Source organism: Acomys minous, assembly GCF_964271855.1.
Source record: "Acomys minous genome assembly, chromosome: 6".
NCBI classification, from domain to species: Eukaryota; Metazoa; Chordata; class Mammalia; order Rodentia; family Muridae; genus Acomys; species Acomys minous.
In genome coordinates this window covers 85,989,296-86,017,277 of record NC_140487.1, presented here as the reverse complement: position 1 = coordinate 86,017,277, position 27,982 = coordinate 85,989,296, and the positions used below count along the sequence as shown (strand labels likewise).

Genomic DNA, 27,982 nt, shown 5'->3' with positions numbered 1-27,982 from the left:
TTCCAGGCCATACTTTATTTTTACAGAAGTGGTGGCCCCAGGACCACATGTTCTGGAGAGGAGGCACAGTGCCTGAGGCTACAAAGCCTGCAAAGAGGGATCCATGCCTTCTCCTTGGTTCCCATAACCACATTAAAAACAAAACAAAACAAACAAAACCCACACAGCACACACTGCCACACCCATCCCCTTCCTGTTCAGTAACAGCCAACTCAGCTTTCTAGCCAAAGACAGTGGCTACAACTTCCATTTTACACAACACCCTCATGCAGCCAGGAAACCAGAGCCATGGAGGGGACAGGCTTTTGTTGACTTCCCACATGCATGTCCCTCAGCAGCAAAGTCTCTTCACTTAGCCACTTTGTGGTTGGATGATGACAGGACTGGCTAGGAGACAAAGCTGGGACCCAGTCTGCCATGATTGGAAGACAAAGGCCACTTCTCAGGCAAGATATTACTGGAGCCAACACTAACCCGAGGTTAACGTGATTCAAAACCTCTTCCCTTCCCAGGTCCTGGGGAGTGTCTGTAGAGGGCTGGATTTTGGTTAGAGCGACACGGGTTGCTGGCACCACTGCCACAGCCCCACTGACTTTGGGATGGAGGCCTGATTGGTGGAATAAGATGCTTTAAGACACTAGCTAACCTAGCTCGCATTGACCATTCTTCTGCCGCAAGCAAAGTCATCAGTCTGCGAGAGCAAGGATGCACACAGACCACCAGGAGAGCCCATGCCAGGAATGCGTGCTGTTCAGACAGCAGAGCGTGGTTACTTGCTTCACAGGTCAAATGGATGAGGTGATTCCTCTGCCTTCCAACTGTCCCGCGTGCACCAGCCTTCACAGGACCACAGCAGCACTGCGCAGTGTGCCAAGCCCTCAGCGCATCAGAGAGCATCCTTCAGTTAAAATGTGACTCTAAGGGTTCTGGCCCCTGCCAGGCAGATGAAATGACGTGGGAGCTGGCTTGGTGGCGGAAGGAAGGACTATAGATGATGGGACAGTCCCTAACTGTCACCTGGGCCATTTATGTTCCCCGGATTTATAACTCAAGGCTTTCGCAGCCTGTTGTCTGAAGATAGAAAGACTTCAGGAGTTCTTATGTTCCAATGTGACAGGTGAGAAAACTGCAGCATAGAAGTGGAGGGGGGGGGGAGGAGACTGTGACCAGCTCAGCTCGAGCTCCCTTCCAGAACTCGACCCCCCCCCAGACTCCGGGTTTTCAGCCAGGCCAGGAAGTTCTGAACGTGGGGGTGTACAACCAACCACGCTTCATTAACAAGGCAGAAGGACCTCAGAGGCCCTTCCCTTGGGAACGGAAATGGAGCTAACTTTCTCTGAGCTTAGGATTTGTAAGGCACTGAAATTAACTAGAGCCGGGGGAGGGGGAACAAAATGGGGGGGGGGGGGAATGAGTGACCCTGGATGCTTTCCTTCCAACCCCAGGGAGGGTCCTCACAGCAGCTCAGGGCGGATACCCCTTTCTCGCTCAGTGTGGGAACCCCCCCCCCCATGTGACACAGTCAGGAGCATGTGTTCACATTGTGACGCAGTGGATTCTAGAGGCCTGGATGATGGGTGTCAAGAAGAAAAGCCCAGAAAGGCTAGGCTTCCCCTCTTGAGATGTCCTTTCCAGGAACAGTCCTGAGTGGGCTCAGGGATGGCCAGGGTAGCCCTCGGGCCTGAGAACACAGGAAGAAGGGGGCAGGATGGCCCAAAGATAGCAGAGAACTTTGGACTGGACCTGGCTTTGGCACAGCACATCCTGGGCCGGCCTGCCCGTTACGTGGTCCCCCTGAGTCCCAGGGGAAGGAGGACTGTCCTTTGCCCACTCGAAGGGCTCCTGTGGCTGATGCAGGCCGTGCAGGTGGAACTCCACGGCACCCCTTCATCGTGCCAGCCTGTGCACAGACGACCTGTGGGGAGCCTTTCTGGACCCCAAAGCAGGAGTCAGGCGTGAGGTTGAATGGAAACGGTGGGGCTGGCTACCACTTGCAAAGCCCCTCCCACAGCGTGGGCCTTTTACGTGGGTGACATCCCGAAGGTAGGTATTTTTTACCCCCTTCTGCAGATAAACATGGGGCACACAGAGGCCAAGAGATGAGCCCAGAGTCAAGAGTCACACAGCTAATGACTGGCTAATGTGGGACCGGGACTTAGGCCTGTCTGACTCCAAATCCCACTGTGCCTCCACTTGCCTGAGCTGCCTTGGAGGCCATCGGGCTGCCTCGGGGATTTCTGGAGGGGGTCTCTTTCTGAAATCTGGGGAAGCGGAGATGCTGGAGCGAGGGAGAGCCAAGTCCATTCGCGTGCAGCTGGCTCCCCAGGTGCCCCGCTCAGTGCCTCGCAGCCTTGCAGATCTTGTCATACACCTCGGGGAAGGCATCCTGGCAGCCGAGCTGCTTGCGCAGCTTGTGGTACAAGGAGCCGTCGAACATCTCCCAGAACTCCTCTCGGTTCATATAGCAATCGGCATATAACATCTGGAACCTGCGCGGGAGGGAAAGAGCGAGGCTGTGAGGATGAACACCCAGGGTGAGAGGGGCCCTGTGTCCCCAAACCCTGGGCCACTCACCCATGCACACTCCGCACAAACTTCTCCAGCTGCCTCATGCAGGACCTGGCCTCGAAGTGCTTTACCCGCGGCTCTCCGTACGCGCCTATGTCCACGTAGAGCTCAGCCTCGTCTCCTTTGGGGTGTACCAGTCCTGGCTGGCTGGGCAGGATGAAGGGGCACAGCCAGATGGGGTAGACCTGGGAGGCCAGGAAAGTAGGTTGGCCTGCCTTTTCCCAGCAGGTAGCAGACACAGGCCCGGCCCACCCACATCCCACATAGGGGGACCTTATGCAGCCCATGAGAGGCTCCCAGCTGCTCCCAGCTTCAGCGACCCCTCTAGCCCTGCTAGACCCGTCCCATTCTACCACACAGGGGCCAGGCTAGAGCACAGCTTATCAGGCACCACGGCGCCAAGACCCTCATTTTATAGTTGGAGAAACTGAGGCCAGAGTACAGATACACAAAACTGGGCTACTCTGCTCTAGGGAGAAGGTCTCTGGGTTCCATGGGCCCATGGCCTGCCTGGCTCCCCAGCTTACGTGGATGTCATTTTGGAAGGTATGCAGGGCCTGCGACAGGCACTTCATAGGCACCAGCATGTCCTGCACCACATGGTGCTGTTCGTACAGCTTTCGGAGCGTCTCTCCCTGAGTGAGCTTCAGCAGGGAGATCTTGGGAGGCACCATCCAACCAAAGAGGTATCGGAAGATGGGGTTGTTGCCAAAAGGGATGATGTCCTGAAAGACGCAGGTAGGGGTGGGACGAAGGTTAAGTAATTCCAGAGTGCAGACCCCTCCTTAAAGGGGGAGGGGACCTAGGAGACTTTCCCATATGGACATGGATTTGATCCGCCATCTCATGCTTTTACCAGCTATAAAGGCCTTGGGCTAGTTACACAACCTCTTGGAGCTGAGCTTCTTTATCTCTGAGAAGTGACATGTGATGCAAACAGAGAGATTGTGGCCAGTGCCAGGAACGCAGTGATAAGATGGCTGCCACTCCTGTTCTGAAGACTGAGGTCAAAGTGCCTGGTGTTCCAGAAACATTTACTAAGTGAATGCTGTCAGTAAGGAGAGAAATACTCAGAGAGCTTGAGCAATATTTAAAAACAAAAAACAAACAAAAAACAAGGATGGCTCTCCCCAGATGGGTGGCGTCCGGCTCTACAAGGAACTTTGTGGGTTTGCACATGGGCAACCATCGTTCACTTGCTTGCTTTGGTCTCCCTGGGGACCCTGATGTGCAGACGCAGCCATTCCTCTGTTGCCCCGGGCATTGTTTCTCTGTCACACCACACCCTCCGCCTCACCATGCAGAGAGGACTGCCTTGCTCACGGCATTCCTCTCAGCTCTAGGCCCTGCTCCCTTCCCCCGTCACCTATATGCAGAGGGTACCACAGGCCCTGGAGCCTTGACACCAGGGGTGGGGGTCAGAGACAGCTGCCGAAGGTTCCCCTGGAATAGGAGCCCAGAGCAGCGACATGTGCCAATGGCTGAAAGCCCAGATTCAAGATTCACACATATCTGGAGTGAGTCCTGCTGTGTGCGGTGCACCAGAACACAGCACTATGATGAGTGAGGTCACAGAGCTACCCCACTGGAGCCATGTCTGCTCAATTGTATGCGTCTATGGCTTCTTTCTGTCTGGCTAGGACCGGAGAGACAGACTATCCTACAACAGACTGCTTCAGCCATTCTCACACTGCATATGGAGCCTCACTCTGCTGCCCACAAGTAGAGCCATTTATTTAAGCAGGTCTACATCGACAAGCATTAGATTATTCGGGGACTAACAGTGAAGACCGTTCACCTGTCTTTGCCCATCAACATGGATGTTTGATGTTAAGGTCCTGGACGCGGATGACTCTACACTAAACGTGGGTATCTTTAAGGGATCCTACACTTCAGACGCTTGGACCACCTTGTACTCAGAAACTAGAGGCCAACATGTCTCCCTGCATCCTCACCAGCAATGTGCTGTCACACTTCCAGATCGCTGCTGTTCCCCCAAGGTGGACAGTGAGCTACCGGGAGACAGATGGCTGTTCCTAGTTCTCAGGGAGACTACGCCATCTTTCTCAGGTCCACTGGTCTGTATTAGCTGGAACTGTCAGCCACAGAGAGAGCTAGTTGTACTTAAACTTTAAGCATCGCCCTACTTTCCTGCCTCTGCCACCCCCTTACACATCCATCCTTTGGCCCCTTAGGGACCCATGGCCCTGGCTTCGCTCCTGTCCAGCTATCGCTCTCTGCAGCTGCTTCCTCCCCAGGCTCTCGCCAATCGACTGTTGCTCGCATCTGGCTTGCTACTGGCCGCCTCTGCTGGCTGCATAGCCCCAGGGGTAACTGAGGATCCCAGTATCACCTTTCTTACCCATGTTAACACCCACTTGCCCCCCCGCCCCCACCCTGTCTGTGAAAATGGACAGAACTGCTTTGAAGATGGTGACCCTGTCAGGAAGATGAGACCCGTCAGGAAGATGAGCTAGGCCTGCCCTGCTTTCTCAGCCCTCCCTCTGTTACCTAACAGAAAGACAAAGGTCAACATTAAACGTTCAGGTACCAAAAGTAAAACAGAGCCTATGCACGCGTGTATGTATGTACATATGTGCGTTATGTATGCATGCCTGTGGAGGTCACACGTAAAGGTCGAAGGACAACTCTTAAGTGCTGTCCTTGCCTTCTATAGTGAATGAGGTAAGGTCTCTTTTGTTGTTTGCTGCTGTGTGTGCCAAGAAAGCTTTCAAAGATTGCCCTGCCTTACCTCCCATTAGGAGGTTGGGGTTACAGACATGTGCCTTCATGCCTAGCTTTAAGTAGGTTCTGGGGATTCAAACTCTGGCCCTCAGGCTTGAATAGCAAAAGCTTTAAGCCATGGAACCATCTCTCTGAAGCAAAGTACTGTCAAGAGTGATTCCCCCACCAACCCCACTGTGCTAGGGATTGAACCTAGGGCCTCATATGTGCTAGGCAAGCACCCTAATATTAAGCCAGCCCCACCCCTGCATTCCTTTTTTTTTTCCCCCAGGGGGAGGGGAGTTTAAGACAGAGTTTTTCTGTGTAACAAGCCCTGGCTGTCCTGGAACTTGCTCTGTAGACCAGGCTGGCCTCGAACTCAGTGATCCACCTGCCTCTGCCTCCCGAGTGCTGGGATTAAAGGCGTGTGCCACCACGCCCGGTTTAATGGACAAAGAATACACATTTATGGGGCATGGTGGTGCACGCCTGTAATCCAACATTGGGAGGCAAGGGCAGGTGGATCTCTGTGAGTTCAAGGCCAATCTAGTCTACAAAACAAGTCTAGGACAGCCAAGGCTATACAGAGAAACCTTAACAACAACAACAACACAAAAACAAAAAACAGATTACACATGTAGGTGGAGCTAAGTGCTCTTATATTTGTATTTAAAAGATGAGTAGTAAAATCTGATTTATTTTTTATTTACTTTCCAGATACCTATGACAAAACAAAGGAAAAGGCTTTATGTATATTTTAGCCTCTTCAGGGGCACTCTAGGCCTGTTTTGTACATGGGCCCCATAGGTTACCTAGCTGGCCCCAAACTGCTCAGCAACCCAAGTGGGGGAGGGAGAGAGGTGTTTGGGCCAGCCAGGCTAGGCCAGGGTGAGGGGTGCACTGACTCATCGCCCAGAATGCAGGCAGGTTCACCCAGTTCTTTCAAAAGCCTTTTTCTGCAGGGAGGAAGGTGACATGAAGGCCGCCAGTGGAAGGGAAGGGACCCTCCTGGTGGGGACGCCGACATCTTGAAATTGTATCTTCCCTTTCAGAAAGGTCTCAGCCTCCGTGGCTTCTGCTCCACCCACGTCCCCAAGGACACACAGAACTGGGGTCCCTCCTCAGAAAACCACCTTTGGCAGAAGGGAGTTGCCTCCTGCAGGCCAAGTGGAGGGGAGAAAGGCCTGGTCTAGGGGTAGAGGTGTGGGTAAGGTGCACTGATCTCAATGGACACGCTATTCTGAAGGCCAGCCTTGCCTGCAGCACCCGTGGGCTGGCTGAAACCCTTGGTTTCTGCTGCTGCCCTGTCCTGTTGCCCTGCATTTCTTTGTCCCAAGAGCAAACTCCAGGTAAAGCAAACACAGGCTTAAGACACCTGTTCTTCCAGTTCTTTCCTGGAAACGAAGGCGGCTTAGGAGAGTGTTCAGCTAACAGCACAGAGGTACAAACTTTATTGGAGCACAGACTGAAGCAGTATAAAATTTATCTCCTCAGGAGATGGGGGGGTGGGGTGGGGTGGCTCAGTACCCCTCAGCTGGAGTGGGTTCAACTAAATGACCCACGGTGCTAATACTTGGAGTGACCAGAAAGCATGCACACTGCAGAGTCTGCCTGGGTACCTCTTGGGCGATCTGTTGTAGGGGAGGCCAGCTGCTTTGCTGGCAGGCAGCTCAAGGCCCATGTGGCCATGAGCAAGGGTTTCCTCCACCCATCAGCCTCCCGCATCCCTTGCTGGAGGCTGGACCACTGCCATCCTCTCCCCACACACTCAGGGCTAGCCCTCACTGGGCCTGCACTATTGCAATCCCCTCACCCCACTGAGGCCGGGGCCACTCTACTCCCCTCACACTCCCGGCTCCTCTTGCTGGGTCTGAACTAACACACACTCATTCATTCACCCGTGTGCACTGCAGCTCTACCTTACTGAGTCTGAGGTCACTGTCACCAGCACGTGCACTAATATTTGGTGATTTCAATACCCACAAACATGATGTACTCACACTCTGGTACCCCAGCTCCCCAGCCCAGTTTCCCTTTATCTTCTAGCAGTCTTATCTTGAGCTCAGCTACTGCTCTCATGTCGTATCCCAGAACAACTGGCAACATTGTCACCATGGCGATCCAATCTCAGGGCCAAACCACTCCCAGTGCATCTTTTCCCAGAGCCACCTATACCACACTTACTCATTTTGGATCACTGTGGAGCCCTGGTGCAGGAGGGCTCAGCTGCTGGACGTAGTATAAAAGCTTAAAATAAGAGCCGGGCGTGGTGGCGCACGCCTGTAATCCCAGCACTCGGGAGGCAGAGGCAGGTGGATCGCTGTGAGTTCGAGGCCAGCCTGGTCTACAAAGTGAGTCCAGGACAGCCAAGGCTAACACAGAGAGACCTTGTCTCGAAAAACAAACAAACAAACAAAAAGCTTAAAATGATCTAGTTGGTCCTCTAAGATGATAAATGTCTGTACTATCTACTCCCTAGCTCCTACTTGTCAACCTCCCCCACCCATCTGGCACCCTCTGTCACACTGTGAAAACCCACAGCCACACAATGGCCTAGCCAGGAGCTCATAGTCACTAGCCTCAGGGAGTTGAAAGCCTGGGTCATTCCCAGACAATGAACTTCCTATTCTGTAAGGGACAATTGCAAATACCCACCCCTCTCAAGCCGTCTCCATGCCCTGGCTGAAATTCCTGCTTCTGATTTCATTGAGAAATTACAGGCAACCAGAAGGGAACTCCCTCAACTTCCCACCTCCCAACTGTCCCCAACTTCAAGCACCTGTTCCCTATGACAAGTGCTACCACCAAGAGGCCACCTTCTGGGCGGAGCCAAGGCACAGTCCCACTCTATGCGCAGCGCCTACACCCTCACTGTCATCCTCCCCACCAGCCCCAGGACACATAACTATGATGTCACCTCTCCTGAAGACAATCACAGAAACAAGAGTCTTTCTCTTAATCCCACGCCCACCCTGCAGCTTCTGTCCTGAGTCTATTTGTCCCTTTAGGAGAAGCCGCTGAGACTGGCTTTCACTCTCCCATTCTTTCACAGCCCAGCCTTCCGGATGTCACCTGCTATTCAAAGCTGAGTCTGTCCCTTCATGTCACTTAGTCCCCACCACTTCCCTGAAGGTGCTAACGGCTCTGGCTAAGGGCACCTTCTCTTCTGCTGGTCCTCCTCTCTGAGACTGTGGGGCACCCAAGGCTGGGCATCTTTATGCATCTATCATGGGTTTAAATAGCATTTCCCAAAGAGGAAGAAAAGGCCGGGTGTGGTGGAGCAGCTCAACAAAACCCCCACAAACCAAAAACATTTCTCTGCTACCAGTGCCCATAGATAAACACATGGTCTTAACCTCTGCTGAGCCCCTCTGGTCCTCACACACATAGCTGACTCAGGCCCCCCCCATTCATTTCCAAAGAAATACCATCAACCAAGTGTGCTCTGGGCAGAATTTATAGTGTCCTTCACCATGCCCTCCCCCTGCTTCCTGTGGTAGTTAGGGGGCCCCCTTCAACCCAGTTCTTGGGTCTCCAATCTTGAGCTCATGCCAATCTGTCTGGAAACCCTGTATGTAGGTCGGCTCAACTGTCACTGTCCACCCTCAGCCTCAGGCTGCTCTTCTCCTCAGCTGCCTCTCACTCAGACAACGGAAACCCTTCAGCCACAATCACTCAGCCCCCAACACACCCAGCTCTCCAGCCAGCCACCACAGATGTTCTTTAAAAATAAAAAACAGGACCCATCAGCTTCCTGCTCAGAGGCCCCACCGACTTCCTAGCACACCTAGAAGAAAGCATTAAGTTCTCACGTGACCTACAAGGGGCCATGTGATGCAGCCTCTGGCTGCTGTGTGCCCTCACTCTGCTCTTGCTCAGCCACCTCGCTGTGTTTCACACAGATGTCGCCTGCAGGGACAACTGGACAGTGAGGTGTAAGAGACTGCAGAGCACTCCTGTCTTGCACAGGAAGTGCAGTTCAACCTATGTGAGAGAGCCTCAAGGCTCCTGAAGACAGGCACGGGTTGGGAGACGGAGGGCAAGGATCTTCGTGGTCTTACACTTGTTAGTAAGCTCTTAAATAGGACACTCAGCAAAATGGCTAACTTGTGGGCTTCTTTTACATGAAAAAACATGTACATCAACAGACAAGGGCAAAACCGTGAAAAGCAAATGTGCAGGCTGGGAGAAATATTTGTAAACCATGTATCTGCTAATGGTTTAGAGTCCAGAGCATGTGAAGAAGAACACATACAACTCAACAATGAAACACAAACAGCCAGGGGAAAATGGACACAGGGGCTAATGAAAGGACGCAGTGGGTAAAGGCGCTTGCTGCCAAATCTATGGCCTGAGTTTAATCCCTGGGACCCACAAGGTGGAAGAAGAGACCTGATTCTTTAAGTTGTCCCCTGAACTCAACAAGGACATCATGGCATGTGTTTGTTTTACATACACACCAAAAATGAATCAATGAATGGACTAAAAATAAGCAAACAAACAAAAAAAGACCCCACAAATGGCCACAAGCACTTGACACAATGCTCAGCCTCCAGCAATCAATAAGGAACTACAATCACCACTGTGACACCACTGCACATCTGAGGATGGCTAATAACAACAACTTACAAATCACAAAGTATCGGCCAGAGAAGGAAAGCTGGGTCACTGCCAGGTGAAACGTAAACACTGTGGGAAACATTTCGGCAGAAGCTCCAACAGCAAAGACACAGAATTCCCATAGCCCAGCAGTTGTGCCCTCTGTGTGTCCCCCAAAGAATGTGCAAACTGTTCATTTGCTCAGTGGTTATGAGGTTTCCTTATGGCACAAAGAAAACATTAGGACCCTATGGAGGTGGAAGCTACACCGCACCATGTAAGTAGTGAGCTCTTCAACTCATGTGGCAGACACTAGTTGACTATCTCGGCCCACTGTTGGCGGCTCCCCCCTGCCCAGCGACTCTCCTGGAGGTTCGGTGTGGCCTGTCCTCAAGTCTGGGTGCCAACCCATGCGCCTTCTCCTAGCAAACTTTCCCACCTGCCCGCTCATCCCTGCACACAACAGACCTACGCTCACCTAAAGGCTGAACTTGACTCTCCCTCCCACTTTGGCACAGCCTTTCCCATTCTTGCTCCACACACAGCTACAATCCCTCTGCCCAGCAACAGTGATGCTTCCTAGAACATAAAGTCGGCCTTCCACAGAGTAAAGCCCCCTCTCTCAGTGTCAACATGAAAGCCAACCTCTCATTGCAGGTGGCTGTCCCAAAGCCAAAACACAGCAACTGCTCTGCTGGACCAAGAGGACTAAGACCATTTCCTTCTCCAAAGGGACAGAGAAGTGTGGCCACAGCGTGAAGTGCCCTCTGTCCCAGAGGATGCAGGGCCTTGAGGGAGCCGAGCCTCACCTGGAGCTCCCAGAAGATGCTGCGCGTGTGGCGATGGTAGTAGTGCCTCAGGGGAATGTACTCAAGGCCCACACGGTCTGTCTTCAGGTAGCTCTCCACGTGCTTGAAGAACCACGGCTTGTAGTAACTGCCAATGCTATTCAGCTGAAATGACAAGAGGGCATTGTGATCAGGTCACAGAGGAGCCACCAGGGAGCAACACTGATCCGGCCCGCTGCTTAATACTCTTGGCCTTTTCAAAGCTCTGACATGTCAACGCTGGCCTTGGAGAGTCTTCAAAAAGCCAGGCAGGTTGGGCACAGCAGGCACTCTCCAGCAGAGAGCAGACACTCAGTGCCCCTTAGTGCCGTGCACAGGGGCATGTCATGCAGCTGGCTCCGGCAGCCTGAGAAGTTTAGTGGCCCATCTTAGCCGGTGACCTGATTAGGACAGAGTCGATGTTCACAGTGTCAGTGATAACTCAGGGCTCTGCCCAGGCGGGTTCTCGGCTGCCCTTACGGAGCCGGTGGAGATCACTCTCACTGTAACGTGCTGCAGCAGCTCAGCCAGCCATGGCACTTTGCTACTGTTCCCTGACTGGGCACCAGTCCTCAATCCTCTGGTTCATCACTTTCCCTATACTCTCCCTCTCCTGGCAGGGAGTCCATAGATGGCTAATGTCCTGGCCCTGGGCTCCGTGTCCTCCAATGCCTAAATGACACCCTGCAGTGTTGTCTTACAGCCCTCGGAGATTCCTGGATCTGCTTGGTACCAAGATGACCTAGCTGCTCAGACCTCAGCCCCCTTTCCTCTGAACTGAATTCTGGGCAGGTTCTCTTAGGAAGAGAGCAAATATCACTCAGCCATACTCTAGCTTTGTGCCACCCCATAACCCTGTTTCCTGCATATGTCAAGTAACAAAAATATATATTTTTTCATACACATTCCCCCTCACCCTTACACAAATAAATTTCAGGGCATTAGCTCTCTCTCTTTCTCTCTGAAAACAAAAACCCAGATCCAAGACCATACCATAACACTGTCCTGTGTGCCAGTCTGCTCTTCTCATGTGCAAGCCATGACGAGGCTGATCTTTAGCCTGTCTGTCTCACTTTCTACATGGCAAGATAGAGGCGCTGCTGACCGGAATGGCTGCCTAGGCCAAAACACGTAAGACGGGCCACACCTAGCAAGGGCCTGGCCTGCAGTGGGCCACAGCATCTGTTCCCTGTCCCCCCACCCCCACCCCCGCGGCTCTCAGCCTTCCAGCCTTTCCCTCTGCAGCCAGACTCCTCTGAGTACTGCCCTCCTGTGCCTGTGGCTGGCAGGCACTCTGCGGGGAGGAAAGTGGGAGCCACAATAAGCAAGACAGTTTTTGCACCAAAGTCTGTTTGCCCACGCTGGCTTTTGTGTGGACAGTGAGGCCTCTGCTGGGTAACAGAAGGGGACGGAAACCCAGCAGCGAACGGAGCAATTTGATCTGAGGCAGCTGAGGTCTGGCCACTTGCCTGTCAGTGGAATCCACTACGTAATTAAGTCGAAACTTGGGGTGCTGGGTTCAAGGTCTTCAGGAAGAACGGTGCTAGAGAAGTCCAGAGATGATAAAGAACCAGCTAGCCATACTCAGGACATGCAGGAGCTGGGAAGGCCAGGCAGCTGCAGAAGCTCACGCTGGCTTTACCATAGCCGCAGAAAGCCACCTCCTGACTGTGAAGAGGGTTACATCCCCATTGGGCACCTTGGATGGTGCCACCAGAGGGCCCACCACAGTGCTTGGCTGGCTTCTAGACAGGGATGCTCGGCCCATCTAATCATATGTGTTACTCTCCTGTTCCAACTCCATTCCCACTTGGAGTCTTGGTCTTGCTTGCTAGGACAAATGACAAGACTCTCTGGCCTCCGGTTTTCCTGCCACTTGGCTAGGAGGAGCTCCTGGAAAGGTCTTGGGACCTTTGTTCCCTTCTCAGGAAATGCAGGGATCTGGTCAGGAGTTCAAACACTTCAAAAGCTGAACAGATCCTCTTAGTGATCTCTTACTTCGATGGCATCTAATCTCGAACAGTAAAGTCATTTTGGTAAAGTGGTGGCTTCTCTTCTTGACCCCTTCCCTCAGCTCTCCTGTGAACAGGAAATGACCCAGAGGAGCTGGAACACCTCTGGACCAGACGCCCCGGCCAGGTGGTTAGGGGTGGGAAGCTCATAATGCCTCGGTCTGAGGGCCAGGGAGAGCAGCTGTTCCCATTGGTGCTCCTGGATGCCCTCCTCCACACACCTGTCCTGCCAGGAATCGATGCTGTGGACACCAACCAACTCTAGAAGCTGGGACTTAGGGACCCATGTGAGCCGGAAGCCAGAGGCCAGAATGTACACCTGCTTTGCTGGGCATCTGGAGGGGTCTCTGCCTCTCCCTGCGCCTCATCTCCTGACCTGCTACACACGATTCTTGAGTCCTTTCTGATTATATTTTACTGAAGCTAGGGCCTCATATTTATTAGGTAAGCACCCTTCCACAGGGCCAAACCTTTAGCCCTCCTTTCCAATTAAACAAAAAGCAAATTTGTTTAGTGTGTGTGTGTGTGTGTGTGTGTGTGTGTGTGTGTGTGTGTGTGTGTAAAACAGAGGACAGACAACTTGCAGGAGTTAGTTCTTTCCCTCAGCCATGTAGGTCCCAGGGACCAAACTCAGGTGGCCAGCCTTGGTGGGAAGCATCCACACTTACTGGGCCATCTTGAGACACAGGTATATAGGTACAGATCAAGAGCCTTAAGAGAGGCCTATAGTTTGATTTACTAAATCCCACCTTAAGATATCCTTCACGTTCCCACCAGTTCACTAAGTAAATAACAAAATTGGAAGTGACTTAGATTTCCCACTGTGGGCATTTGCTCAATGCGCTGAAGAATAAACTCCAGCTAAGGCGACATGGCGCAGGGCAATGCATACCACTGAACAGACACACTTGAAGAGGGGATCACAGGCAAGGGCAGCCAAACTAGAAAACTCGGGGAGAGATATGTTCACCCTTGCAAGTAACAAGAGAGGCGCAAAATAAGGAGGAACTATTTTTAACCTTATCAGATTGGCAAAATCAAAGTGTGATCCCTCTCACCACAGCTGGCAAGAGATGTGGAGGAAAAGGCGCTCAGGCACCTGCTGCTGGATGCGGATGCAAACGCGACTGCTCCCCGAGGGCTGTGTGGTCTCACTCACCCAAATTTAGTGCGCTCCCACCTTGGCTCAGGATTCCATTTCATTCAGAGAAATGTTGTTATGAAAGGACAGGAAGAGAGCCTTACGTCTTCAGTGCAAAGTAAGGGGTTGGGGGCAGGCCAAGTGCTTACACACAACCACGTGGCGCACAGTAGGATAAAATCAGGACATGCACAACCACACACAGTAAGAGATGCAGGGCAGATTGTGAATGTGGGTACGCTGACAGTGTGTGTGTGTGTGAAAAAATGTACCTTAACTTTCTTACATATTTAACGTTGTCAAATTCATAATTTAAAGACTTGAAAAAGGCTTTCTGTATGCATAAGGGGACAATAAATGAGGGGCAGCATTTGGTCACATGTGCAGGTGGGGGCTTTTATTTGCTTATGCTTCTATGTCTCTTACCATGAACACACATCCTTTCTGAATGGAGGGGGAACCTGCTACTAAAAATTAATTGGGCGGGGTGTGGTGGCGCACGCCTTTAATCCCAGCACTTGGGAGGCAGAGGTAGGCGGATCTCTGTGGATTCCAGGTCTACAAAGAGAATCCAGGACAGCCAGGGCTGATACACAGAGAAACTCTGTCTTGAAAAACAAAAAACAAAACAAAACAAAACAAAAAAACCTTGGAGGCTGGGTAATGGTGGCGCACGCCTTTAATCCCAGCACTTGGGAGGCAGAGGCAGGTGGATCTCTGAGTTTGAGGCCAGCCCAGTCTGTAGAGTGAAATCCAGACCAGTCAGGGCTACACAGTGAGACCCTGTCTAAAAAGTAAAAACAAAAAGCAGAAACAAGGCCAGGCGGTGGTGGTGCACGCCTTTAATCCCAGCACTTGGGAGGTTCCCAGCAGGAGGACTGCTGTGAGTTCGAGGCCAGCCTGGTCTACAAAGTGAGTCCAGGACAGTCAAGACTACACCGAGAAACGCTGTCTCAAAAAACCAAACAAACAAACCAACCAAAAAAACCCCCACAAACAAACAAAAAAACAAAAAAACCCAACACCAGAAACAAAACAAAAATATTCCATAGTTGACTCACAGCTACAATCCCAGAACTCACACTCAAAGAGACTGAAGCAAGAGGATGGCTCTAAGTTGGGGGTTAGCCTGGGCTACACTGTGAGTTTCAGGACAGCCTAAGCTAGTATGTAACCCTGTCTGAAAATAAGATTAAAATATTACTCACTTACTACATATAATTAAAACATATTAATAAAACATAAAGAGTGAATGCCAAAAGCTGAGGGCGTGCCCACTTGGTTTGAAGGACGTGTCAAGGCAGTTACTCAGTTTTGGCTCTGCCATCTTGTGGAAAGTTAAATTAGCCCGTGGAGCATCAGTTGCCTTATCTATGACGTGGGCTGTCATTAGACATTTGGTTTTGTCTACCATGAGGGGATAACATGACTGGAGGGTGGCAGAAATGGAGGAGACAGGACTCTGTGGCCCTGCACATCTCTGAAGGAGCCTGTTACCTGCATGACAGACTACCACAAGAAACATCTAGAACAGGCCCACCCCCAGGCCTACCTTGCTGGGATCTACGTCATCCGTCATGACCCCTGTCATGATGACAGCCTCATCTAGGGAGTACAGCAGGCCTTCCACGAAGTGGTTCTCTAGCCGCTGGGACTCATGGGTGAATTTCTCACAGATGGCCTCCAGGCCCCGCACTGGCTCGAACCGCAGCTTGACGTACTTCTTGGCAGGGATGATGCGGATCTCGGCAGCCACCAGGAAACCCAGGGTCCCACAGGACCAGGGCACGGCATAGAACAGGTCTGAGTTTTCGGACTGTGGGTCAGAATTGGCACATGCTGAGAGCTTGACCCCCAGGCACGGTCATGAAGGGGCCCAGGGCCTGGGCTGGACTCCTGCCCGTTGCTGTAATCTCTACTCAGTTTTCCGTCTGCAATTTCTACTTCATACTTAACGTCCTATCGTTCCCTACATCAGGGAAGCTCAGCTCAACAGCATCCCCTTCCTGCCTCTGAGGCCTAGACCCTAAACCACAGGCCACGCAGCAAGGTCATGACCAGAACTGCCCAAAGACCCCAAAGGGAGAAGTGGCAAGGAGGGGCACCAGTACAGGCTTTTAAAAAAATCCGGTCTTGGCTGGTTTCCCATAGGCTGGCAGTACACCAGCTCTGGTACCTACCATGCATTGCCTTGGTCGGGGGCAGGGGACTGGACAAGGAGGTGCTGAGGCAGGCAGATGACTGTGACATGGCAGGGCCCTGTCAACCAAGCCCTTCCCTGGCCTACTAGCGCATCTCAACTGTCATGTGCATAGAGGCGGCACAACTCCTAAAACTGCAGCCCTGGCTGGCTCCAGGCCCTGAACCCCAAACCCAGCACCTTCCTCCACCAGCTCACGCAGCTGGCGAAGGAGGAGTCTGGCCTCAGAGAAGCCTATGTCCTGTTTTCTCTCCTGATAAATAAAAAGGAGACGGGGCTCAGGTGAGTGTGTAGGAAGACGCGCTGAACCAACATGATGTATTTCTTGGCTGACTTTTTCTTATCCCAGACCAGAACTCCTGAACTGGTCACCCTTCCTCGGGCTCTCTTCTGTGAGGCTGTGATGTGCTCACCTTGAACCCGATTACTTGGGCTATCTGGGTGACCTTGGGCATGCTACTAGCCTCTTGGTGCTTGAGTTGCCTATCTGACTCAGGGTGATCATAGTAATTCCCTTATAGTTTAGTAAAGCAAACACTATAGGATGCACGAAACACTCTTTGCAGTGCCTGCGTGCGCGTGAGGTGCTGTACAGTCCAGTGGGTGTATTGAAAATGAAGCACCCAAGGAGCACCACCTCCCCGACTCCAGGCTCCCCAACGCCCGCATCTCTGAACTTACCGGCGTGCAGCGCACAAAGCTGCCGTCTGCCAGGATCAGCTCGTATGCAGTGCAGATGTGTTGGAAGAGGCCATACTTGTGGGATGATGACTCGATGCCTGTGCCCATGATCAGGCCCCCTGCAGAGACACACGCGTCAGCAGGAAAGGCTGTGGGGTGCAGCATGGGGCTGGTGCAGACGGGGCTGCTAAAATAGTATATTCTCCTACCAATCAGTTTGGGGAGTAGGTGTGAGAAAGCCTCCTTGATGGTCACCACCTTCACCTCTGACCAGCCTCAGAAGTTAAAAAAAATATCTGTGGCTGAGTCTTCTTTAAGAGGAACTCCAATGAAAAGAGGGGTTGCTTGGTGGCAGGGAGCTATGTATGACCTATGGGAAGGCGCTGGCCTCGGACAAGAGCTTTGGCGGTCACAGACCCCACAGGGCGAGGGAGCCTTATCCTCTGTGTGACACTGGAGCAAGGGACTGTCATGAGGAAGCAGAGGGGATCAGAATACCTGAGGCTGATCCATTTCTGTTCCATTTGTGGCTCAAAGGAAAAGAAGCCAGCATGGAGTAGACCTGCTATCTGGACGCGGCCAGCATTCCTCCACTGTGCTACGGGCACCACCCAGCCCTCCTGCATGAACATGGACCACTCACCCACTGTGAGGTCATCCAGCTCGGGTAACACAGGCAGGGTCCAGCCAATGGAGTTCAGCAAAGCTGTCACCTGACCCATAGACACCAAGGGTTCCACTCGCACAATCTGTAGACAGGAGAGAGAGAGGCCGGGTCTGTGCAAACAGCAAACCCAACAGGAATGCCTGCACACAGCGAGTGCCACCTCAGCTTTCCCAAGCACTCAGGCTGCAAAGTCCTCCGCAGCCTTCATGGACCTTTCCAGAATACTACACTGCCTTTAATTACGGTGACTATGATCTCTGGCTCTGAGTCAGCTAGTATTGAAAGTTGGATATCCTCCCAAGGATGGCAGAACAGCTGAGTGTGGTTGCACACACTTATAAAACCCCACACTTGGGAAACTGAGGCAGGAGACCTTTAAAAAGCAAAACAAACAAATCCCAACTAGAATCAAATATAATGAGTGTTTAATTTCTTTTAAACTATAGGGGAAAATATTGATTTGGCAGTTATAGCAAGATGAGGAAGCAAGCATCAATCATCCATCTTAGCTCTTCGCTGGCCAGTGACAATCATGAAACAGATCTGCCTTGCTTTTCCATGCTGTGCTGCTCTTGTATATGCTCTAGTGCAACGTGAATATACACCGTACAGATCCACACGTACATGCTAAAAATGTAGTGCCAGAGAGGACTGGAGAGGTGGCTCAGCAGTTAAGAGGGCTGGATGTGCTTCTAAAAGGCCCAGGTTCAGTTCCCAGGCCCCACAAGACAGCTCACAAGCACCTGTAACTTCAGTTCAAAAGGCCCTCTGCTTTTTTTCTGGCCTCTGCAGGCATCAAGCATGCAAATGATGGATAATTTATGTAGGAGAAACACCCATACCCGTGAAAAAGAAACTAGCGTCAGAGACTGGGGAGTCCACTCAGCGAATACTACAAGTACCAAGACAGTAGTTCAGACTTCTAACACCCATGCGAATGTGACAACTTGCCCAGTGCACGAGAGGCTGAGATAGGGGCTCCTTAGAGCAAGTTGTCTAGCTAGACCTGCCAAATTGACAAGCTCTGGACTCAAGAGAGAAATCCTACTTCAATATATACGGAGTAGAGCAATTAAAGAAGACATCCAACCTCTGACCTCTAATAATGTACACACATCAACACATGTACACCAACATACATGCAAATATGTGCATGTGCACGCACATACACGTGTACCACACAAATAGATCTTTAAAACTTTGGCACAAATAGCTGGTGAAATTGTTCAGCAGTTAAGAGCACTTGCTTCTCTCGCAGAGGACTTGAGTTTAGTTGCCAGCACCCACATGGAGGCTCATAACCACCCATTTCCAGGAGCTCTGACACCCCCTTCTGGCTCCACACACAAGTGGTATACATATACACATGCAATCAAGGCAGTCACACACACATAACATAAAGATTAGCATTAAACTATGAACATCATGAAGGCTTTCTGGAGAAAAGATTTTTCACCGGCATGCTGTCTTGTGCTGAGACAGAGCACTAAGGACCAGAGTTACCTGCTATGAGAAGGAAAAAAAAAACACAAAGAGAAAATACATGAAGTAGACACAGGACATGACAGTTAATGAAACTAAAAGAAATAAGTTGTTAGGTTGAATTAAAAAAAAAAAAAAGTAAGACCCAACTGGGTGTTACCTATAAGAGAAACACACTTTGTTAGGTTAACAGTAAAAGGATTAAAAAGATACATGTTATGCTGCTGCTAGTCAAATGAGATGTTAGTGGTTCTCAATAGTAAGCAGATTTCAAGCAAAGACTATAATTATGGAATTTTAAAGGTAATTTCAACCAGATGTAGGGGGTCACAGCTATAAACCCAGCATTTGAAAAGAGGCAATAGGTAGAAGATGGAGGCCATCTGGAATGATATATCTATTCATAATGAAAAAAAAAGTTAATCAAAAGAACATTAAAAAAAAACAAACCCTTAAAAGCCAGGGGTGGTAGCGCACGCCTTTAATCCCCACACTTGGGAGGCAGAGGATCGCTGTGAGTTCGAGGCCAGCCTGGTCTACAAAGTGAGTCCAAGACAGCCAAGGCTACACAAAGAAACCCTGTCTCCAAAAACCAAACAACAACCACAAACAACAACAACAACAACAACAACAAAAAACCCTTAAACATGTTTGTTTATGCCTAGTAAGAGCTTTGAAACAGGAAATATGTGATGTGAAACTGATGTGATAGAGCTGTAAAGACAGATTTGAGCAAGACGATGAGGAATGAGATCTAATCGACATTTGTAGACTGTGTCACTCCAAGACAGTTCACTCATGTGACTAGACAGACAGAGAGACAGACAGACAGACAGACAGACACACACACAACCTGGCTTTTTCCCTCGAAAAGTTGAAAGCATTCAATTTTCTAGCAACAACTAAATTAAGCAGAAATCCAAGATAGAAAGAGCTTGCTAAATATTTGGAAACTAAACATCCTTGTAATTAACTTAAGGTCAAAACACATACCAAAAGGGAAATCAAATAGTATCTTAGGGCGGGTGACATAGATCAGTAGATAAAGATACTTGTCACCCAAGCCTGACAACCGGCGTTTGATCCGGAACCTGTGAGATGGAAGGAGACAACTTATTCTCACAGCTGTCCTCTGACATCCTCCACCTCCGCACAGGTAGTAAAATTTTAGTTTTCAAAAGACAAGCCACAGTCTAGGAGAAAATATGGAATGAATTTTGATTTTTAAAAAAGTTAGCAAAAGATATGAACAGGCCTCACCAAAGACAACATGCCAATGCCAATGGCCTAAGTATGTTCATGGACCGGAAGCCGAGGTCTTCAGTCACCCCACGGAGACGCTACCGTAACATGCATGAGAATGGCTAAAATCATGACCAACTATGACAGGCTGAGCCATGTGCAGCAGCAGGCACACACACTGCCGTAAAATGCAGCTACTCCTTAGCAAAACAACCAGATCATTTTCTTAAACCTAAGTAACCACCTACCTGCCACGTGACTTGGCTATTCTACTGCTAGGCATTTGCCCAAGGAAAGACTTGTAAAGATTTACTTTTTTTTTTTTTTTAAAGATGTCTCATTTTAAACTATGTGTATGTGTGTATGGGCACATGTGGGCAGGGGGCCTGGGAGGCCAGGAACTTTGGATCCCTCAGAGCTGGAGTTACGGATGTTTGTGGACTCCCTGATGTGGGTGCCAGGAACCAAACTTGGGTACTCTACAAGAGCAGCACACATGCTTAACCAGCAAGCCACCTCTCTTTTACTTCTAAGTTTTTAAACTACGTGTGTGTGTGTGTGTGTGTGTGTGTGTGTGTGTGTGTGTCGGAGGTCAGGGCTCTCCAGAGGCTCCCTGGTGCTGGCGTTGTAAGGGTTGTGATGGGAACTGAACTCAGGGCCCCTGAAAGAGCTGTCTGTGTCGGCTCTCCAGCCCCAAAGAAAGACTTTGCATGTTTGCAGAAAGCCTGTTCAGAACCGTTCCTGATCACTTTGCAACATCTTCAAAGTGGAAATGGCGGGGCTGTCCCCCAGCAGGTAAATGGCTGAGCCGACTGATCTCCCCATGCCAAGGGTTTTAATGAGCAGCAAAGCAGTACGGGTCAGGGACATGGGCATCAATATGGATGCATCTTAAAATACTCATTAGAGATCCCAGACCCAAAGAGTAAGCACTGAGTGATTTCTTTCAGTAGTACCTGAAGTCTAACACTCATCTGTCACAAGAGAAGAATGCTGCTAACCCGAGGCTGTGGGTTGAACAGGTAGGGAGGGGTTTGGGAAAGAATTACCAAGACGTATGAGTAAGCCTTTAAGGCTGTTGGCATGTTCCATGTTCTGATAATGTTTTCACTGGTGCAATCCTGTCAAAACTCCTGTCAAAATGTATTACCCAGCTGCATACTTGGAATATGTACAGTGTACTGTACGCCAGGCAAATGTCAACAATCAGTCTTAGAGAAGGCACAGCGATGCACACACTTTGGCCAGGGTCTCACGGTGACTCTCCTTTTGCTGGATATTGCATTATTCTATTAGAAATAAAAGTGTGATCCAAATCTCTGATTACTTGTGACTCTAATTCCCATTCCTTAAGCTAAAAGGCCCAGAAGCATTAAGAAGGAAGGGTAGTAAGTGGGTCAAAGAGTGTGTGTACTTTGGGGCTATTCAATAAACAAGCCTGTACCAAGGTCCCCTCTCCTGGCTACCTTTGTAGGCCCCTCCTCCTCCATACACCCACACCAGCTTCTCCTAGTGGCTGTGGGGCTTGGAAAACAACAGCGGTAGACAGAGCCTCTCCTGGTGGCCTTGGTCCTGTCCACTTTGGCATGTCCTTGACTGAACTCACTACCCTGTGAGTCATTCACACCAGGGACAGTGTCTCCTGCTCCCAGAGTCAGGGTACAGCATGTACTACTCACTTGGTTTTGTTTCTTCTTTTTTGGGGGTGGGGTGGGGAGGGAAGGTAGGGAGTGGGGGGAATTGAACCCAGAGCCTTGTGCATGCTAGGCCAACTCTCTACCACTGAGCTATAACCTCAGCCCTCTCACCTGCTTCTTGGTGTCCACCTCCAGAATGTCCATCAGGTTGATCATGATGTTCTTATGAGTCTTCTTGTACTTTCCAACCCTCAGTGAGACGGTGAGCCAGCCCGGACGCCCCGTGCACATGAAGGTCTTACTGCCCTGTTCCTTCCATTCCCGGACCTGCAACCACAGGACAAGGCTCAGCTGGCTCCATCTGGCATCCCCAGAGTAGCTCACCCAGTCCTTCTTTCAGGAGGAGGGAACTGGGAAAGATGCCTTTGCCCAGGCATCACGGCGGGGAGGATGGTGATGTTCCTAGGGCCTTTACCCTGCGGAGTCTCCCCAGCTCACAAGACCGACAGAAGAGCCAATGTGTGGCTACTGCACAAGGAAGAATGAAAATAGAACTAGAAAACAATTAGAGTATGCCGAAAACGTGAAGTGGATAAACTGCAGGAAAGTGATTATAAAAGCGATTAGCATCTCCATTCTGACCACCCACCTAGGCTTGTTAGATTTCTCAGTCCCAGGAGGTTGGGGTGACCTCCCTTTGGCAGATGAGGCACTCCAGGCAAAAATAGCTTGTGTACGGTCACATACCCATAACTGGCAAGACCCAGATTCATAGCTAGGACTGAACAATCACGGGGCCGGAAAGACAGATGGGCTGAGCCCATGGAAGAAGAGCTACTTATGCAGCGTACTCGGTGCCAAGTGGATGCCTGTTGTCAGCATCCGCACATGCACCACTTTGACAGGGAGAGAGGGGCAGGGAAGGAGCAGCCAGCCAATGGGCAGAACTGCCACCCCAGGGCAGAAAGGATGGAGAGGGCGATGTGCTAGTGAGAGATAGAGGAGGATGTCTTGTCCCCGCAGATGGACCAGGCAAGCACAATGCGTGCCTGTGGTTAGGGGAGCCAAGCACCATCCTTTCTTCTTCATCTGCGTCTAGCAATCCCTCTCCCTGGCACCCAGGCTGACTGGACCCTGCTGGCCACAGGGGGCAGCTTTAGGAATGGGGTCTGTGATCCCAGAGGCCAAGCCACTGGGTCTGGTTCCAGGAGGGGCATTTCCTCTTTACTGAGGCAGAAAGTGAGCCACAGGAAAACAGCACCTCAAAAGAATGGAGCCAGCTTTGAGGAAGGAAGAGCTAAGGAAGACACAGCAGGCAAGATGGAGATAAATGGGACAGGGTGCCCTGGATTCAGTCACACATCAGCCAGCTGGAATTTTTTTCAGGACATAAGCTGGTATGGTCTCTTTTTGACTCAAACCAGCTTCAACTAAGTTTTGCAAGAGTCCCGCCAAGGCGTTAGAAGCTGCCTCAGAGCTGTCAGGCAGATGGCTCAGGATGGGGCTTCTTGGGCTTTCCTCTTATTCAGTCTGGCAGAAAGGCACTACTATGAGTCAGCGGTAGGAAGACAAAAAGTGAATTCCAAGACTACCCAGCTCTGCCTGACCCTGAAGTCGGAGACTTTCTGCAAACAGAGTGTGAGGGGGTACGGACTAAGGGGTGCTGCTGGATGGTAGGGCGCACAGATCGAGACTGTCAAGCCTGGAACACTGATTGGATTGGAGCAGAGAGGCAAAGCCTGAAAAACAAAACAAAACAAACAAACAAACAACAACAACAAAATACCCTTCTCTGTCAAATTCTCAAGAGACAGCAAGGGTGACTTACTCAGACAGCTAAGGTAAGAAGCTATGTACAAGGCAACAAAACCAGACTCGTGGGAGCGATGGGGTTGAGGGAGCTGAGCTTCCAGGCTCTTATGCCAAGCCAGTGCGAGTCCCTGTCTTATTTACCAGTTGTGTTGTCCTAGGCACACGACTCACAACTTCAACCCCATTTTAGTAAAATGGGGACCAAGCACCACATGGCTGTGGACTGTAAATCACACACATGCGTGGCAGAAGGTGTGGGGTCACGGGCCCCATGGTTTCCTGTTCCCTGCACATCCTTCCGTTTCGTTAAGGTTAATAAGTGCTCAGTCATACACTGTGGTCCCAAGGGGAGCTGTCAGATAACAGTCCGTGTCTTTGGGAGCTCCCAGGACATCCAGGAGGTAAATGCCAGATCTGATCCTGCAGACGAGAGACGGTGCAGGTGGGGTGGGGGGACAGGAGAGCTGTGGAGCTTTGACTATGAGCTATGAAGCCCAGGGTAGCAGTGCAAACTGCTCCTGATCGCTGAGCCTCCTGCATCTCCTCTCACTGGGCAAGGTCTTCTGGTGTGGAGGTCAGTCGGCCTGCACCTTCAGGCTCAGCCTGCAGTTCTCAGCCTGCAGCATACAGCATGAGGTAAATAGAAGAGGGTGGGCTGCCTTGAGGGCGGCAGCGGGAAGAGACACTCTCTGCAGCCTTATGCCAGTTAGAGAAGACTAGAAAGAGAGGTAGAGGGAGCCCATGCCAGCCCTGGACGTGGGAAGACAGCTTCATTGTGAAGGAGGCTCGGCCTAGGTGCCTGCTGGCCTATGTGAACTCACCATCTATTCACTAGGAGACTATATCTGGGTGCAGAGTGACTGCACATTTGCAGAGCCCGAGACTCTACGAGGGGTTGGGGGCTGATTCCGCCTTCTCTTTTTAATCCTCTATTGTAAAGGCATCCAAAGAACCTCGGACTGCAAAACACAACTTTCACCTCTTTCCTAGCACAATGCTTTTCTCCAAAGTGACTTTCTAACCTTCTTCTCACTGCCCGTGCTCCTCAGCTTCCCTACCCTTGCTCAAACAATCTCTCCACTTGAATCATTCCCCCCCCCCCCAGCCCCCATTTCCCTGCACCACCTCCCAGAGGCCATTCCTCCTCTGGAATGCGGGGGGCCTGATGAGTTAAGTTACCTGACTCCCAAGGGTTTAGGGCCCCTCGTTTTCCAGGTACTGCGCATGCCCTGCACCTAGCGGACAGTTCATAAGCTTCGGGGAAGGGTTGTTATTTGTTGCCCCAGTGCTTTTGCTGATTCCGTTTCATCCCTGGACAGTCCCTTCCCCCATCTCACGCCGGGTCCTTCGCGATCCCCTTCCCATGGCCGCTCCTCGGGCTCCGCACACGCCCCCGTCGCCCAGCGGACCGCTAGCCCGGCGCAGAGCCGCGCCCCGCAACTGCTCACCTGCTTCTGGATGTCCCGCACGCGCTGCTCGTGCAGGCGCGGCGCGCTGCTCAGCTTGAACACCACCCAGGCGCGCACGTAGTAGTAGATGTCGAAGATGAGCGAGAGCGGCAGCAGGAAGAGGCACACGAACACCCAGCGCTGGTGGATGAGCACGAACTCCAACCCTTTCACTCGCACCCAGAGCAGGAAGAGCAGCGCGCACACGGCCAGCGACACGGTGGGCTCCATGGTGTCGCGGCGCGCCGCTCGGGAGGGTGCGGGCTCGCGCCGCCCGTCACAGTCGTCCGCTCCGCGCTCCGCCGGCTCCGCGCCTGCCGCCACCGCCCCGGGAGCCTGTAAGTCGGGCCCGCCGCCTCGCGATTGGCTTGGGTCGCCAAGGTTCGGTGGGCCGAGACCCAGGCGGCGACCAATGGTGAGCCGCGCCGGGGATCGGACCAGGGAGCCGCTGTGTTCATTGGCTGCGGGAGCCGGGATGCTCCACCCTCTTCTAGTCGGCGCGCGAGGAGGGGCTGACCCGGGCCGGGGGGCGCTAGTAGGGTCGTCCAGCGGCCGGCTTGGCGGGGACTCAGGCTTCCTGCCCAGGAGATCGTAGGTGAACACCCTTGATCTCTCCCTTAGGTGGCGCCTCCTTTCGACACAAGTCAAGCAGTCGTGCTTTGGGTTACCCCGCGAGGGTGGGAGGCGCTCCATACAACCATCCTTCTGCCCTAGCAGGAGAGTCCTCTGGCCTTGACCAGGGCAGGTCCTGTCTCAAAGCCAGGAGGGGGTGTCTTTGTAATTTTCAAGGCATTTACTACAGATGCATTTGAACTACCCCCCCCCCCCTTAGCAGTTCTGGGTCGTGGGTAGTTGGGACCCCCATTTTATACACGATGGGTTGTGAATTCCACCTGTCGAGCAATCTAAAAGCCCAGAGACGATGATGGCGTTCTTCCACGTTGAGGCCAATGTGGCTGGAGGCTTGGAGACAGAAAGAAAGAGCTTTACGAGTGAGAACCAAGCACATGGCTCAGGCCTTGCGGAGCCCAGGCTACCTCACCAGAAGCTTACGTTCAGTGGCGTTTGCACTTTTCCCTGAATAGGAGGAAGCTTTGGAGATTACTTTTCAATCCTGTGGTTACATACCAGGTCTCTCCTGAATCCCTCTCTTTTCACCTTTGTCCAGACACACACTCTGGCACTGTATTCCGCCGCCGTCTTTCATCCTTTGGTGACTCTGTCTCTAGAACGCCCCTTCCACCCTATCACAGAGCTAAAACAGCACCCAGCCCGGAGATCCCCGCAGTGCCACCTCTGAAGCCTCACAGATCTTTCCATTTTTGTATAATTGTCCCTTTGTGTGTCTCTCACTCCTACAGATGGAGCTTTAGGGCAAACAGTGCCTTGTTATTACAGCAGTTTTGTATTTCCAGTTTGTAATGTAATGACTGGGGCATTGTAGACATACCGTGTTGATCAACAGTTATGTAGAGTGAAGGTGGCAGTTCAGATAGTCAATAGCATTCAAAGTTCAAGTGAGAGCTTGTTTTCCCTCGGCTTTAAAAGAAAGCTGCCCAAACTGTCGTACCCAACTATGATAACGACAGTTAGAGTTATCGCTTGAAATGTCCATTAAGTGAAAAACACATGTTCATAATATTCTTTTTAATTTTTGTCAAAATGATTATATTATTTTTGGGTTAGTATTAATTTTTTTTACCTTCTTTATTTCTTGGTATGCATGTTTATCTATCCAGGGATAAGTGCGTATGTACGTGCCTCTGTGTGTGTGTGTGTGTGTGTGTGTGTGTGTGTGTGTGTGTGTGCACGTAGACCAGTGTTCAATGTTGAATGTCATTCTCAATGACTCTCCATGCTCCTTTTTGAAACAGCAACTCTTACTGTAGCTGGAACTTGCTAGACTGGCAGGCCACTAAGTCGTAAGGGATCCACTTGGTTTCCACTTCCCAGTGTTATTACAGGTGTGCACGGACACACCAAAGTTTAAAAATAAAAGTTCGCTTGTTTTGTTTGTTTCTTTTTAGTTTTAAGTTTTTTGTGTGCATGTATTTGTCTGTGTATGCTTACGTGGGTTCACATGCACCACGTGAGTACAGAAGCCAGTGGAGGCCAGAAGAGGACACTGAATCCCCCCAAAACTAGAGTTACAGACAGTTGAGAGCCACCATGTAGGTTGCTGGGAACTGACCTCTCAGTTCTTGACTGCTGAGCTGTCTTTCCTGCTCCCAACAGCTGGCTTTTAAGATGGGCAGTGAGGCCCTGAAGTCAGATCCTTGCTCTTGCATGGCAAGCACTCTACTGACTGAGCCAGCTCCCCGGGGCCCTATTCCATGGTTTGACGGTAGTTCCAGGCAGGTTTGTATCACGCTACATACCAGAATACCATGCCAAAGCCCAGAGGTGCTGTGAGAAAGAGAGAGCCTGCACAGACAGTGTCTCACCCTGGATCCGTCTGAAGCAGGTATTCAAACCAGCCCTTTATTTATTTTGGAAGTTAAGTGTTCTGAGAAGAGATCAGGTATGCCATAATCTGGACGGCAAGGTTACTTTAAAAATTAACTAGTGATGAGTATTTTGTAGGAGAAGCAGTGAAAATTACTAATTGGGATAGTCGTATCCTTGGGATGAGAAGAAGGAAGCCTGTGGATAAAAATGGTCACTTTTAGGGAGCGACTGTCAAATAAAAAGAATGAGCAAGTGCTCAGGGCCGGTGCTGTACCTGGAGAGTGGGTGCTCTCTCACTCCTTCCCTTCCTGCCGCTCCCCGCGACTTCTGGTTCTGCTCTTGCCCCTCTCTTCACAAATTCCTAATTCTTCCGGTTGCTGTTTTCTAAGGAGAACAATCACCCAGAGCTGTGCCAGTTAGCCACCGTTTTAAATGGATGTATGGGAGACAGCTTACTTTATTGCGCGTTAGGCAATAAAGTTACCACACAAGGA

At 51.1% G+C, this 27,982-nt stretch overlaps 1 protein-coding gene across 1 annotated transcript; it reads right to left on the bottom strand.

The window, feature by feature from the left end:
• Positions 1-25,394, bottom strand: DHCR24 (24-dehydrocholesterol reductase). The gene is made up of 9 exons (XM_084787046.1): positions 25,041-25,394; positions 21,952-22,107; positions 17,396-17,501; positions 16,753-16,871; positions 15,424-15,687; positions 10,701-10,844; positions 3,096-3,293; positions 2,575-2,753; positions 1-2,489 (listed from the first exon to the last, which is right to left on the bottom strand). Exons 1-9 carry the CDS (start codon positions 25,269-25,271, stop codon positions 2,336-2,338), a joined length of 1,551 nt encoding a protein of 516 aa, XP_084643172.1. The 5' UTR covers positions 25,272-25,394; the 3' UTR covers positions 1-2,335.
• Between the last annotated feature and the right edge of the window lie 2,588 nt (positions 25,395-27,982).